Source organism: Sinocyclocheilus grahami, unplaced genomic scaffold (genome assembly GCF_001515645.1).
Source record: "Sinocyclocheilus grahami isolate Dianchi unplaced genomic scaffold, SAMN03320097.WGS_v1.1 scaffold687.1, whole genome shotgun sequence".
NCBI classification, from domain to species: domain Eukaryota; kingdom Metazoa; phylum Chordata; class Actinopteri; order Cypriniformes; family Cyprinidae; genus Sinocyclocheilus; species Sinocyclocheilus grahami.
The window spans coordinates 579,089-595,295 of NW_015505866.1; the positions used below are offsets into that span (position 1 = coordinate 579,089).

General features: G+C 40.1%; 1 protein-coding gene across 4 annotated transcripts in view; it reads right to left on the reverse strand.

Annotated features, from left to right (window-relative positions):
* LOC107559484 (myelin transcription factor 1-like) overlaps positions 1-16,207 on the reverse strand; it is a 90,446-nt gene that overhangs the window by 16,983 nt on the left and 57,256 nt on the right. Inside the window, exons 1-6 of one of the 4 annotated variants that reach the window (XM_016243331.1) lie at positions 15,214-15,355; positions 7,285-7,385; positions 4,055-4,109; positions 2,760-2,790; positions 1,572-1,634; positions 656-933 (exon numbers count right to left, since the gene is read on the reverse strand). In XM_016243331.1, the coding sequence (XP_016098817.1) occupies positions 656-933; positions 1,572-1,634; positions 2,760-2,790; positions 4,055-4,109 (427 nt within the window). In that variant the 5' untranslated portion in view covers positions 7,285-7,385; positions 15,214-15,355. Of the gene's footprint in view, positions 1-305; positions 400-655; positions 934-1,571; positions 1,635-2,759; positions 2,791-4,054; positions 4,110-7,284; positions 7,386-14,898; positions 15,176-15,213; positions 15,356-16,207 lie in introns of those variants that run through there. The other 3 variants (XM_016243330.1, XM_016243329.1, XM_016243332.1) reach the window with 3 other exon arrangements.

A 16,207-nucleotide genomic window follows, 5' to 3' on the forward strand; every position in this document is an offset into this window, starting at 1 on the left:
CATGTTCTTAAATAACAAATACTTACATGCATGCACAGTTTTAAGGCAGCCTTAATTGACTTTTTGGTAACTTCATGACTTGGCTGACGACATAACTATGACATTGCATGCTCGTAGGTTCATTTGCGCTTTAATATGAAATGATACAGGCTACAGCGTTCCGCCGAGTTTGTGTGTGCAATTGAAGAGCACGCACTACGAGCACAGTATACCGGCTGACAGACAGGAAAATACGTTTTTACTGACATATGACAACATCTCATCTGACCGCAGTTCACTGTTGTTCTATTGAAGCTCCTCGTCACCTGTAGCTTTTCCGCGCTCGTTTGACTAGCGCCTGTTGCTGAGGTGAAGAGTGCGCGTCTGAAAAGTCTCCCATTTGATGTGGTCGTAAAGACATCCTGCGTCTAAATAAACGCAATTCTTGTCAAGAAAAAAAGAGACAGAAGCAGCAGTTGTGAGTGGAGTGGCCAACCCTTGCTCCGCCCCTGCGTTAATTGCGTAAAAATATTTTTAACGCGTTAAACTGAAAAAAATTAATCGCATGTGTTAATGCGTTAATTTTGACAGCACTAGTATGAATATAAATGTATTTATCACGGCAAACAAGACTGTCAATCATATTCTGATTTTTTTGTCATTTTTGATCACTCACCTTCATCACCATCCTCCTCCTCTGCATTGGTGCTCTCTGTGTTCTGTTTTGCTTGCTCCTCTTCTTCATGCACTTGATCGCCAGATTTCTGTTTTGCCTGTTCTTCACCCTCCTCCTCTTCCTCCCTCAACTCCGTCTCCTCTCCGCTCCCCTCACTCTCTGCATTGAATCCTTCATCCATCCCCAGCATCAGCGGGTGGGACTTCCTCTTGGAGGCAGGTTGCTCTGGCTCTGCTTCCTGTAGGCGCCTTTTTCTGGCCAATGGGCAACTCAAAGCACTATAACAGAAGAAGAAAGGAAATTAGTAAGAAAATTCGACAAGAAATTCAGTGCTAGTGGAAAAACAATGCAAACATGCAAACTACACACATGCAAGCCAAGCATGCTAAACAGTCTATGGAAACTCAGATGAGGAATGGAACAGTGTTGGGTATTGATCTGTAGGGGGCAGTGTGCTGGCTAAAAGCCTTTATAAATCACAGCCAGTTGACTGGAACTCTTAATTATACCACAGTAAAATAAGAAACAGAAAGAGAGAGAGAGAGAGAGAAGGGAGCGAGCAGTGGAGGGTGGAATTCAATAAAGCCCTCACCTAGAAAGCCTCGCTATCGGACAGGCAGTGGAGATAGATCTATAAACATGAAGCATCTCAAATGGCTTCCTGAATGTATACACATGTAAATAAACATAACTGTAATATCTTTCCAATAATCAATACCCTGCCTAAAGACCTCTATTAGGGAGAGTGAAAGTAAGAGAGAGAGAGACTGTCATTATCAGAGGAAGAGATGAAGATTAAGATGATCTAGTCTACGGGCTAAACAGCATTCGGGATCAGGAAAGGTTGTGTGGCCGCAGAGGGAGGGGAATCAGGGGCTATTGCACATGCACCACACGGGCATGTCATCTGTCGTACCTTCTGTGTCGGGCATATTTGCCACTGATATGGCCTGAGCCATTGCATCCTGGAGTTGGGCAGCTGAACAGATAGAGGGGGTCAAATTAGAGAAGCTTTATAGCTTTCGTTATTTTGTGGTGGTTGTGTGCTAAATAGTTCATCAGGAGCCACATTTCCACGGCCAGCATAAAACAAACAAACATTGATTTTTAAATTTAGCAAAATAATTGTTTCATCAATACGATGGAGCTATGATCGATTTTCGTTTCCTGCGGTGGCCCTTCTTTCGTTTCATGAAATCCCTTCTGTCTTTCGCAGAAATCCCTAGTATTTTACAAATTTGTTTCATTGGCATCCTCATATATTACCAGCAGGGTTGAGCTTGAATCTTATCTTCACTTGCATTTATATATATATATATATATATATATATATATATATATATATATATATATATATATACTGTATATACATACATACATACATATTATTAAATAATAACATAATATTGATCTTGTATATACTGGATATGTGTATATACTGTATATGCAGATACAAAAGATCAACAATACAATGTTATGGCTAACAAATTCAATTATATACATAACATATCATGTCTTGAAGGATTTATAATTCAGTTTTGCTGCAGTATGAAAGAATCTTTTGCAGTTGTCTTTTGAGCAGAGCTCTGTTTAAGATCTGTGACAGAAAACAGCCGTGAGCAGCTTCGGTGACCCTGACAGCTAGCGAGTGTTTTTGATGCTGTTATAAATTCCACTCTTGTAAACTTCATAGCACACTTGACCGTGAGAGGAAAATGTGGAGAATAACTTCACGAGCTGAGAATATGAGGCATTAATATCCCTCACACACACATTTTGGGTTGTTGGGTCTATAGGAACTAACAGACACTCGTCATCTGAAACAAATGCTTGATCAGGAAAACGAAAAGGGCCATGTGTGAATAATCTGTGGGCTCCTCACATTTATTAGATTTCTGTTGCTGTCAGTAATTTTGTTGATGATAAGAATTGTTGAAAATGAGTTTGGTTGTTACATTAAAATGGTTTTTGTTTGTAAAGCGGCGTGCATTGGGAACCAAATAATCAAAAACATGATCAAACATGGATTTAGAACACAAAGAAAAAAATTGCTGCAGAAGAAAAAAATGGCATATTTACACTTTACAGAACTAATCTGTCTTACCTCAGCTCCTGTCCAACAATCTCTGAGGAAACTGCAGAGGTAGAGACAATCAGGAACAGAAAATTAAGCAGAAAAATCTAAAGCCGCAAATAATTGCATAGAACCACAATCAATAAATCATAAATATATACAGACCTCGGGAGGCCGTATGCAGTAACACTCATCACTGCATTACCAAGAGAAAACACACACACACACACACACACGTGCAGTACATATACATGCATATACACAAACACCTGAGTCAGCCAAAACATCAAGCCTTGATGATGGAAAAATGTGCAATATGCACGAATCAGCACGGAAATATAATTAATTGTCCCATTTTAGTTGAAGTCAGAACAAAACTGTAGATGGTTAAAAAAACTGCATTTCTCTAATATATTTATTTTAAAACAATAAAAACTGTCAAAGAAAAGTAATGCAAGAAATAAACAAATGCAACTTTATAAGCTGTAAAGAAATGTTGGGTTCAATGCATTTAGCATTTCAACTCATTTCCAAGACTATAATAACCAACAAAAACAGTATGTTACATAAATTTAAAATAATAGTTATGACCATATAAAGAGTCAACATTAACATTATAAGCACAAGGATGCTAGTAATGAACATGACATCACTATTTTGTAAAGTACTATAGTATGGAACTCTTGTATTTTGTAATTGATTCTCCACCCACAGCAATTAATAATTCATAACCAGAAGTTCTGCTGACTATAATGACAGTCCCTTTGCTAAAAGGATGATTTACAGCTCAAATTACACATTTTTGTATGGCAGAATTAAAGTGCTTTAATCTTCCTGGATGGCTTAACCCATAGACTTTTTATTGCATGTGTATTATTATAAACAATTTTTTACAAGCTGAGGGATGAGTCAGAATTACTGATGGTGGTGTCTGACAGTATGTTGGAGATGATGTCCATAGAGCTGAACTTTTTTTGAACCCAGATCTTTCCTCTAAAAACAAACGGTTGGGTAATCTAGTCATGCATATCAAATTGTAACATTTCTAAGCGTTTCTTTAGCTTTCGACATTGCGTTCGGTTGAATGCTTTTCTCTCTCACAAAGCTCCATTTAAACTTACTGAATGCTACATAGTGAATAGGATTTTCTTGCAAAATGACCTCTAGAGACTCCAAGAGCAGGATTATTTGAGAGAAGCTAAAATATTAGATATGCCTAGAGCGAACATATAAGACATGCTCAGCTGACCAGTGAAAGAAATGAGTTTTAGAGGTGAGAGAAAAAGAGAAAGACAGAGCGAGAGAAAGAGAGAGGGTTCACTGACCTCTTCCTGCTTTGGACCGTGTGCGAGTGCGCTTGTCATCAGTTTCCAAACTCATCTGTCAGTAAAAATGGAGAGAGTCAAGACTAGAGACAGACAGACAGATAAACATAAAAAATGACAGACAGACAGACAAGACAGACAGATAAATGGATAGATGGATAGATAGACAGACAGACAGATAGATAGATAGATAAGACAAGACAGAAAGAACAAAAGACGGACAGACAGAACAACAGACAGATGGATAAACAAAGAAAAAATGACAGACAGACAGACAGACAGATAGATGATAGATAGATAGATAGATAGATAGATAGATAGATAGATAGATAGATAGATAGATAGATAGATAGATAGATAGATAGATCTAAATAAAAACAACCTTTAAATCACAGAGCATTTTCAGTGTTTTCTCCCTCCTAACACTTCTGTACCCCTCATCAGCTTATAATTTAGGCCCTGAACAATCAATCTGATTGGACGGACACAGAGCGAGACAACAGAGCATGGCGTCTGCCAGAGGAGCCCATTTGCGTTCACGGCCCCATGGCAAGCTCGAGTGGTAATTACAATAGCAATATTAACTACAGTGACAGAAATAATACAAACACAGGCACTCCAAATCACTGTAATTCCTCCCGCACAGAGTCCCCGATTGCAACACTCGCTGCGCTTTCTGGCACAAAAGGAGCAGGTGTCAATCCCTCTCAATCTCGCTCACACACACACACAGACGCAGGGAAGTCTGCTCACTGTAAAGCCATTGGATCTTTTCTGGCGGCACAATGGCGCCATTAGCTTTGATTACTTTACTGCGATTTAAATGGAACGGAATCCTTGAAAATCCACGAAACTCTCTCCTTTTGACCCTCCGCGAGCGCTGCTCACCCCGCTCCCAGCTGCCGCCTTTAATACAGCGCTGGAGCTGGCAAGGGCACACTGCACTTTCACAGAGGAGTTTCTCTTTCACATGCTCCCTTTCTCTTTCTTTTTTATCCCTGCGCACTCTCTCTGGCAGTGCCACTTCCTGTTGATTGCCGAATTTTCAGCACGGGCGGATAATGAGTGTGTTGTGTTCGATTTGAGGGAGTTTGCGTACAGGGTGATGAAAGTTGGCTGTGTGTGTGTGTGTGTGTGTATCCGGGCAGACAGGTGCACAGAGAGTCTCTCTTCCTCTCCCAGGGGCGTTTTGATCGCAAGCACACGCGCTCTCGAGCAACAAGCCGGCTTTATGCGCGCAGATACTCGCTTCTCACACTCTGAGCGCGACTCGCAGGCCTGAGAGGAAAGTTTTCTCACATTGATGATCAAATAGACCCGGGAGATGTGGACGCAAACACTGAGCATTGTGTTGTGTGTGGTTTGCCCATCTGCAAGTCTTCTATGTCCTCTCTGTATCTCCGAAACAAGCTTTGTGACCGCTCTGACCCCGAGCACAAAAGCCAAGGGCAGATGCATGTCGTTTTATTCTTTTCCCACTGTAGCTTCCTCTGGTCTTTCACTGCCGTCTCCTTAGTGTCAACACATGAATCAAACAGGCCGTAAGGGAGCCTCTGCGCGGCTTACATGTTTGTGTAACCATAGCTACGCATCTCTTTCGAATAGGTGAGCGCTTCAGAGTTTGCATTCCTTTTTTTATTTTGAATTCCACCTCATTAAATCTGCATGGAGTGAAGGTGTTTGTGACAAGCAAGACAGTGTCAACTTTCTTTTGTGATATCGTTCAAAGGCCTTTCAATGTTTTCAAATCTGTTCTTTCCAGCGTTTTTAATTACGACTGTTGACGGAGAAATGAGTGAGTGATTTTGAGAACTGGAAAAGGAGCACGGGAACGTTGAAATGAACGAGAAAAAATTGGCATAAAAATGCGAACGCTAAGATAAAGCCAAACATTTTTTTTACCACTTAGAGTGCGAGAATGTCCACGCATCCCTTCGGGCCGTGTGCTACATTATTAATTGTGTCTCTCTCTTCTCCATACAAGCGGACGGAGACGCTCCTTCATGCTCTTCTGACAGCTTTATATAAATTGCTGGCTGGGGGCAATGACTTCACAAAGAAGGTCACCCCTCCTCCTCTGGTGCGCATAAATGAGGCTTTTATTCATTTTCACATTTACAAGAAAAGGACGCAACTGGGCCTGGCGTGGCAACCATCACTGGAGTGACAGGACTACTGACATGTCCAAAATTACCTGCGGAAAGCATTGGCCAATTAAAGGAGGCCGATATGGTCTCCAAGGAGATCTGAGCCATCCATCAGGGAAGCTGAGCTCACTCTCGCAGCCTGACTGACAACTGAGAGAGGTTTTGTTTTGTGCGTGTGTATAAACGCTCATGTGTTTTCTTGTAAGAGCGTGTGGTAGCATGAGAATAAGCTTGGCGCTGATTCCTTTGCACACAGTTGGATGATGCTGATCAGTCAGAGTTTGGTTTTATCTAATTGGATGCTCTTAAAAGAGCTGCCTGCAACTGCAACCCTTTAAACATTTCAAATTAGATCGATAAATCAATCGCTTCAGATGAACTCTTTCCATCAGAGTGAAAAAAGAAAATACATTTATGGGCCCACGGGAGAGAGCGAAGACTCTCTCTCTCTTTCACTCGCTCTTGTTTTTTTCTCTCCCCATCCCAGCGCCCCCATTAGAAATCTCTTCCAATTAATTTCCCAATGCAGAAGTGAAATAGATAGATGGCTGAAAATATGGGCTGTTCCAAATAAAAAGCGTGAAGAAGAAAGAGTGAAAGAGAAGGAAAAGGGATGCATCCACTAAATGGCAAAAACACACACCTAAGCAGAAAGAGGAAAGGGGGAGGCGGTAGCATGGGAGAGAGAGAGACTTTCTTTTATGTTGATGAAAGATAGCAAACAAAAGCAGCTCAAGGACATCCCTGCTTTCAAATCTCTCCAGTTTTCCTAAATAATGCAAGAAAGCTCTAAAAATGAAATTAGGCTGAGCCGAACAGCCCAATTCTTCATAATTACAGGACGCGGGACACTTTAAAATCTCGGCTCATTCAGAGGGGGGTTAGGCTGCTCTGCCAAAACCCATTCTAGGTCAAGCTGGCATGAACTGCGTACATTGCGGTAATACAACGCTGACTTCCTTTCATAAGTGTGCTGACAGACAGAACTGATGAATGTCATAAATGTATAACCCTCTTTCGCCAACTTGGCAGGAAGCCCAAGTTCCTGCGTGATGATTGGCTGGGAGGGGCCGTGCGACTCACTTTGATTGGTCGGCTCTGCAGTCTGAGAGAGGGCCGGCAGCGGCTGATCTTGTCTCCTCGCGTCCAGCGCTGGTTCAAGAGTTTCCCCCGGTACTCATTTTCTGTTTGGGAGAGAGAAAGAGAGAGAGAAGGCAATAAGTGAAAATGAAAAAAATGAAAATGAAGGGAAAAGACAGTCATGTCAGCATCTGCGCTGGCAGTTAGAAGAGTTTTGCGGAGCGAGGGCAAAGGAGTGTTCGGTTCAGATGCTGTAACGGACTGATTCAGCAGTGAAACGGCCAGATCATCTCATCACACTGTCCACCTGCATCTGAAACAAGCAGCCTCAGCACAGGAAACACAACCCCTTCCATCTCAACAGCAAGACACACTCACAAGTGCACAAGTGTTCAAACACACACCTGGGTCAATGATATATAGAAGCATCCATGATAAAGAAAAGGAAGAATCTTAAAAAACAAATCTTATTTAAAACAAGTGTATTAGAAATTTACTGTTTGTATCTATGTATCTATGTTTGTATTTACATATGACTTCAGACACAGACACACACACACACACACACACACACACACACACAAACAAACATAATCTATAGTCATATATATATATATATATATATATATATATATATATATACACACACACACACACACTCTTTTAATAAAGCTTTTTACTTTTAATTAATGTATTGCCCTAATATTTCTGCTTTCATGTCCCCCCCCCCCCAAAAAAAAATTTAAGAACATGATCATGCTCAAAAATGTATTAAAGTATAAATGTTTTTTTTTTTAATAGAATGTTGTGTAAATTGATACACAAAAAAAATTATACAAAAAAACTAACCCACATATAGACTGGTAGAAAAAAATTAAAAGTGACATTTATCTGTGGGTGTAAATGCATTAACTAATATAATATGTTGACAGCACATATACAGCACATTTATGTGTTGACTGAAAGGTGCATAATGTCATGTGTGTGAAGTGACAGTTTGACAGGTCATGATGGGGGCTGGGCCTTTTACACAAGTGATCTATGCACTTCTAATTAAAGAGAGGCGAGAACTCAAAAAACTCACACTCGCACATACGCGCATGCATATGCATGCTAAAACACCCCAGCTGGAAGCTCTGTCAGTCTGCTATTAGAATCAATCACATTTGTGCATTTTTATTGAGCTTTTAGCAGGCAGGAGTGTAAGAGAGGGGAGGGGTCACAAAGACAGGCCCGTGTTGGGAGAGGGAATTTGGTCAGTAAATAATGAATCAACCATAAATCAGAATTTTCCCCTCCTACTTTCTTTTTTTTTTCATCAGGGTAATAGTCCACCTCTCCATAAACCGTTCCCCACCCCCTCTGGCGTACACATGATAGACATGTGTGATAGAATGATAAAAGAGTGTCAATAAAATCTGATGCAAAAATATCCCCTCCGCTCAAGCGCTAACATGCGCGTGCCATCAAACACAGGGCGTATTAAAATAATCATTACATTCATCAATGAGCACGGATCAGCCATTGTTTGTAAAATCTCACAGCTGAGACTCCGGTTCATAACTCACTTTTGTTTAGCCGTCAACAATACTGCAGGCAACAAACTCTCAAAAGTTGCGTGAGAAAACCTTCTGAGGATTTTAGCGTTCAAAACGCTCAAAAACCTACTCTAACCCGTCAAGCTTTGCCTTTAAAATGATTAGAGGACACCAGAGAACTTTGTGTTGAATCACAAAGATCTTGAATCTGTCTGTCAAGCATGAAAAGCCCATGTAACATTTTTGTAGTGTTGAGTAAAACTGAAAGGTTGTTATATATTTATGTATAAAGACTAAAATATAAGAAAAAAATAAAATAATACATATGCATAGTTGCACACTTTTTATTTATGCATTTTTTTAATGTTTTTCTTTTTACTTTCAATTGCAAAACACATTGTTTCTTTATATGTATCAAAAAGTGAAAAAGTGCGTGTCTATATATATATATATATATATATATATATATGTATATATATATATATATATATAAAAAATTCACTGAATTTGCTCATATCAAAACACTTTGAATCTTTTGTTCCTTTCATATGCAGTCTGCAGTCATACAAATCATTATCTCTATAATAATGATTGTTTTCAGTTTTGGTATATTGTACTAAGTGGTAAGACACATCTGCCATTCTCATTTAGCCTCTTCTCCCCTCACTTCTGTCCTTTCTTTTCCTTTCATTTTCCCTCTTTACCTTTATCTCAATCTGGTGTTTTCTTCTTTTAAAGCAGGCTTCCATCTGTTTCTTATTGGGCACTAAAACTCACCTTGCACTCTCAGAGAGAGAGCCAAAGAGCAGGAGAGCGAAAGAGAAAGAGTTTGCTGTCAGTAAAAGAGGAGCCTTTAAACATGCCTAGCTTCTGACTCTGTCTCTCTCGCTTCCCCCTCTAACATCTGCCCTTCTCTCTTAGCAAGCACAAAATAAACAAAGCAGGCAGATCTGATTTGCCTCCTAAAACTCTGTGCAGCAGCAATAACCCAGAAAAAGACAGGCAGGATGCCAGTCATCAGAGTTAGAAAGCTGTAGGGCATTGTCAGTAAAAGCTTTTCCAATGCCCCTTACACACACACTCCTACACCAACACGGAACAAAACGCTTATTTATCAACTTTCAGCCCTCTTCTAAAAAGTGACTACAATAGCACTACTGTGCATCCTTCCCCCCCAACGCTCTCTCGCTTTTTCTCATTCTACAAATTTCAAGCTAAATAAACAGAACCGCGAGGCGCAAAGGGCTCTTTAAAATCACACCATAAACCCGGGCCATATAGCCGACTCCACACTTTCCGGGCCTTTTGAAATGGCACGGCCCCCATAATCCACCCCCGTGGCTCAGGTGCCACTTATTCTAAAGTGACAGGGAACATTAATAAAGCTAAATAGTTCATCATTTACAGATGGGTTAGAGAGACTATGATGTGATTGGCTTCTGTGGATGTTCACTTTAAAATATTACACTACAGGAAGAACAAGAGATTAACAAATGATCTGTAATAGTTCTGCTACTGCGAGACAGTCAAAGGAGACAGAGATGAGTGTAAACAAATCAAGAAAATCATGTCATGCGGCTGAAATCCATCATGGTTATGCAGAGTTGTTTGAGTCAGACATAAATCCATAGTTTAGATTAAATAGGGATGGATGCCTTCACGGTAATCCACGGGTGACACATCTGCACTCTCTGCTCCAGTTAAGCAGATTTAACTTCAACTTTGCGATTAGAGAACAAACAGAAAGCTCTTAACAAGAGCAAAGGTGAAAGTATAACGTTAGCCTGCGAGACACACCCAAACCTAATTATTATAAAAACAATGACACCATCAAAATATATTTAATGTTCATGGTGAATTGTAGTTTTCTTTTCAGGAGATAAAAAAAATCGACTTGTGCCTGAAAGTCGGCAGTGAGTAATAAAATTAGATTCTCCTTCATGTCAAAATGAGTCAAAGTGCCTTTGAGAGCTACGGGCACTCTTTTTTTTCTTTATGACGCACCATGGAAAACACCATGACAACCACGAGCAGCAGAAAGAGGCTAACTCAGAGAGTGATTAAAGGAGCAATGGCAGAATTTGCCTTTGTCTGAGCTTCTTAAACAGACAGAAACACTCTCAAGGTTACGAACAAGTTAAGAGGTTAACTATCAATGTTCTTTAAAGCTTTTGCTCAGGAGTGCTTCCAGTCCTGCCTGGAAATACCTGTTCAAAAGTGCCATAGAAATAGTTATGGAGGAGTTGATTCATTCCAGGTACTGATTGTAAATTGATTCGTTCAGATTTGTTCAATACCTCTGTTTGTACGTTACAGAGTTTGGCCAGTAGATGGCGACAAACGTTTTGTGTGTCTTTTGTGTTCAGTGAGTGCATCATTGAATCATTCACTCAACGGATTCTTGTTATTCTTATTATCACAAAATATCGTATTATAAAGCAATCTGCTTACAAATCAACTGAGTATTCAGAAAAAAATGTTTAAACATCATACATGTGACTCACATGATGAATTAAGTGATCGGATTCAAAACACCTCGTTATGGGTCTTGTTCCTTCAGGAGGTCCAACCAATGATTTTGCCATTTGTAACTTAATGTGCAAGACTTGTTATTCACATAGTTATCTTACTTGTACAAACTGTCCATTATGCTGCTTTATATTGCAAATTGGTATTTGTCATATTATGTTTAACTATTATATTCATAAACACACTGGTTTGCAGCGCAAAAAGTTTTTATCATACATTGTTATTCTTTTATTAAGCGACTTATAAATCGGAAGTCTCAAAGCAGGGGTCCCCAAACTCGGTCTTGGAGGGCTGGTTTCCTGCAGAGTTTAGTTCCAACTTGCCTCAACACACCTGCCTGGAAGTTTCTAGTATGCCTAGTAAGACCTTGATTAGTTAGTTCAGGTGTGTTTAATTAGGGTTGGAGCTAAACTCTGCAGGACACCGACCCTCCAGGACTGAGTTTGGTTACAGTTACTGCGCATAGTGAAACTAGAGAGAAGTGCAAAACAGGCCACAAGAACGATTCCTAAAAGATTAGCTCTTCACGGAACTACTTTAAAAGCAGGTAGTCAGCTATGCATAAAAAAACTTTAGTGAAAGAAATGTAAATGAGCGCACGTGAGGAAAGGAGAACGATTCTTACAACATTTGTTCAAAACACCGAACGAAACAGAACCACCTGAAAACTCAGAGTAAACAAAACAATGGCGCGGTTGTCGCGCAAGACTCAAACAGCACAAACATGCATTGTAAATCACCGACCAATTCAACTGCATGCGATTCAGTGTTTCAAGGCTTAAAGGCTGCTCTAAATGGCACCTTTCTTCACTAATGATTGGGGTGACCCTGACCCTCGTCCCTGGTGGTGTGGCTTTCTGCTGTGCTCTGAATGAGAAGAGCGCAATTTGGCCCAGCTGCTCCATTCCACATGTTTATCTCTCCTCTCCGGGAAAACCCGCGGCACCTGCTGCAGCGCTACATCTTTATTTTTTCACTTTTATATCTCTAGTTTTCTGTACTATGGACCGAGCGATAAACAAGCGCCTATTTCGAGCGTTTAGCGCCTTTGGGCAACCCAAATGAGCATTGACGTTGGTATATTGCAAACAACCTTGTTTGATTATGATAGCAATTAATCCGCGGATAAGATTAAACGGCGATCTGTGAAGTCCCAGATTTCATGATTCGGGTGAAAAGAGCTGCATGCACCAGATGACTCGCTATAGTGTCATTTGTTTATAATACTGAGCACATTGTTCGGTTATATATTAACGTGGCTGACAGAAATAATTGGGAAAACTTGCAAGGATTCCCCCCACCGCACAGATAGCAGCATCCCATTTTATTAAACTCTGGAGGTTCCTGACGACTGCGCAATTCTGCGCAATTTCCGCAAACAGATAGATAGGATCTTGTGAAAGTTATTACCAAAACCAGTTTCTAGTCGAGTGAGATCAAATAAACGACTCCATGAATCAATGTTGCGCTCAGGTGACCTTCATTATACACAGTGCTGAATATCGTGACAAGTGGATGTCGCTAAAATCATTATGCATCACACCCCACTCTCATTCCATTATAAACATGTTAATTCACATGGAAAACATTTGAAATAAAATCATCAAATTAAAACAATGAACACAAATATAAAACAAAAAAATAGTGTGATAGTCCCTCTCAAAACTAAAACATTTAATCTATATGTAGTCTCATTATATGCAATATTTGCAGGTTCAGTAGAAGTGATGGAAAAGTGTTACAAGCTTACAAGTTTGCTCTGCCACGTTATTTCTTTAGAGTTTATCAAATTAAACAAGATAACTTGCTTATTCGGATAATACCTAATAGGTCTGTCATTTAACAAAAACAAAGTCAAATTCTAAATCAGAGATTAAATTTTAGTGGTCTGGTAGCTCTTTTATATTTGTACATAGAGGCTTATAGCTTCTATCATCACCACAAGAGGCTCATGATGGTGATTTCACCCCTGTAGCTCATTTGTAATTGGTTAAACTGATGGTGTTACACCTCACCCTGTGTTACAACACTCCCCGCTCTTCTCTACAGCACTGATCTGATCTGGATGTGCTGGCTGTCATAGAGCCAGAAGCCTCAGACTGTGAGAAGTTAGTCACACACTCAAAGCTCACTAACTCCTCTAACTCCAGCTCACTAACTCCAGTTACTTTTCTCATAGCATGAGGATTCTGGCTCTACAACAAGCAGATATTTTCTTGAAAATAATAATAATGCAATAATAATGCAATCCAATATATATATATATACACACACACACACACACACACACACACACACACATAGGTGTAGCATAGGTTCATTGTGATTACATGATCAGATTACTGACTCTCAGATGAAACACATCCACGTTCACTTCGTCCACCATCTTGGTTGCAGGTGCTTTGATATTATACTTCATACAATAGTGAATGTCTAACACATTTGCCCCGGAATACTAAGCAATATGAGACACAGACGCACTAATCACTCATTAGAAATGAACAGGGGCGGGGGATGGATGCAGAGGATGGGCGTTATTGCTTCAACTCTCATGACTTTTCTTCTGCGCATCTCACCAGGGGCGGTTGACATTTAAAGAGAGCATCTCTCCACTCTGTTTTCTGCAGCAGAAAATCAAATGGCCACCCCTCCTTCTTCTTCCACGCCATTCGTGCACTCGGCCGGGAGTCCTGCGCTACGCCCATTGTTCGACCTTAATTACACAGAGCCATATGGAAGCAACTCCGTATGTGTGCCAAAAAATGGAGATTATACAACTACATGACAGTGAGCACTTACAGTGCGATCACTCCGAAAGGATAAATTATAAACACACAAGCACATATACGCTCATAAAGCTCAAAACGCGACGAAGTCGGCTGAGAAATAACAGTTTTGACTAATGCACGCTGCGCGCATATAATCAGCATTTATGCGCGACAATAAGCAGGCAGCTGAGGAATACAGACACAGCATTCCCGATTCATCTCTAGGATCAAACGCACGCAGGATTTCTGTGGCAAAGTGAGAAAACAAATAGGCATTCGCTGCGTTTGTACAAGAGCGCCATAGCTGACTGTTTCTCCATCACTTTTTCCATGTCAACTCCACACACTCTCCGCTGGAGCTTCTTCTAGCAGGGAAGCATGGACTCACACTCACACTATCCTCTCCGACACAAACCCGCTTGTACGAACTATAAACCAGCAAACATCTTAGTTCAAAGATTATGAAAACAATCATCGCTCATACAAGTGCAATGAGGATGAAATATGAAAATAAAGCGGCATCCTTCAACGTAAAAGCCATTAACCTTGATCTGTAGGGCATCTCGGAATGGGATGATCTAGATAGTCCACATCCTTGGTTATCAAAATATACAATAATATAGAGTGAAACATTTATAATATCTTCCAACAACTCAATCCTTGACTCTAAATCTTGCTACATATCTCAACGATCCTCCTGAGTGATTTTTTGGTCATTAACAAAAAATAACCCAAACTATTTATAATTTATAAATAAAGCCGAATGGCATGATCATGTTTACCTGAGTGAAAAAAATAATAATCCCGAAAGCTTCTCCGCCAGACGCCTCTCTCGTCTTCGTCGTGTATTCAGTAAGCTGTGAGACAGTTTGGGGTAAAATATCCAATTTATAGATTTTTCTAAAAGAAAACTAAACTCTGCTTCTTCAGTAGTATCCCGACTGATTCAGTGACAGCGGGGAAGAGGATCGGCGCTTCGCTGGTGCTGCTACGGACGAGCGAGGATCCAGAACGGGGCGGTATGAACGCTACTTGTTTGTAAGCAAAAACATGGCTTCATTTGCCTTTGTCAGCGAGAAAACGTAATATTGACTTACCTTTCCCTCATGAGCCATTGTCCCCCACCTCCTCCCTCCGCCCTTTGCCATGACATCACGAAAGCTGTAGTAAAACCTACAACATCGATGGGCTGGGCTTTGAATATCCCCCCGCAATAACTCAGCGGGCATGTGTACAGCCATGCACACTCTATTTCATATACTCTGTCTTTCTCAGTGCACACACACACACACACACACACACACACACACGATCGCTCCCCTCTCCCTCTCTCTAAGTTCTCCTTTGTGCCAGAAACAAGATGATCAAGGTTCAGAAAAGAACCATCTTATTATCAAGGATCATGGCTATATATGGTTCTTAAGTTGTTTATATGGTTCTTTAGAGATTAAAAATATTTTTGATATAACATTATAGATTATTAAGATCAGTATATAGTCATTTAAATTCCTTGAAACACCAGAAGGTGCTTTTCAAAAGAACTAGAGAATAAAAAGTTCTTAAAACGTTTTTTTTTTCTATCGCTTTATTTTTGAGAGTGACAGAAAACCGCTTTCAAAATGCTGGCGGATAAGTAATAGAGCAAATGCGTGTTTAAAACATCCTATAGTTCAGAGTGCGCGTCGGGTCGCTGTTACTTTAAATTCTAATAGCGTAAGCTGCTTATTTTACGCCCAGTGATTAATCTTTAATATTGCACAAAAGCATGCATATGTCACTGGTGTTATCTGAACCCTCCCTCCTGACTCTTTCCGAATGGTACTGTCCAGTGATTCACACAACACACTTTTCATAGGCAATGCTTCCTTGCTAAAGTTAGCATAATATATTATTATCAGATTATTGGCATTCGGGTGTATTGATTAAGAAAAAAACAAGATACAAGCCACAAACTACAAAGCATGTACATAGTTTTCCTTTTTACATGGACTTTTTTTTATCGTGCAATCATTTGCACTGATATGAGCTACATCATATATATGTATGTATGAGTGTGTGTGTGTGTGTGTGTGTATATATATATATATATAT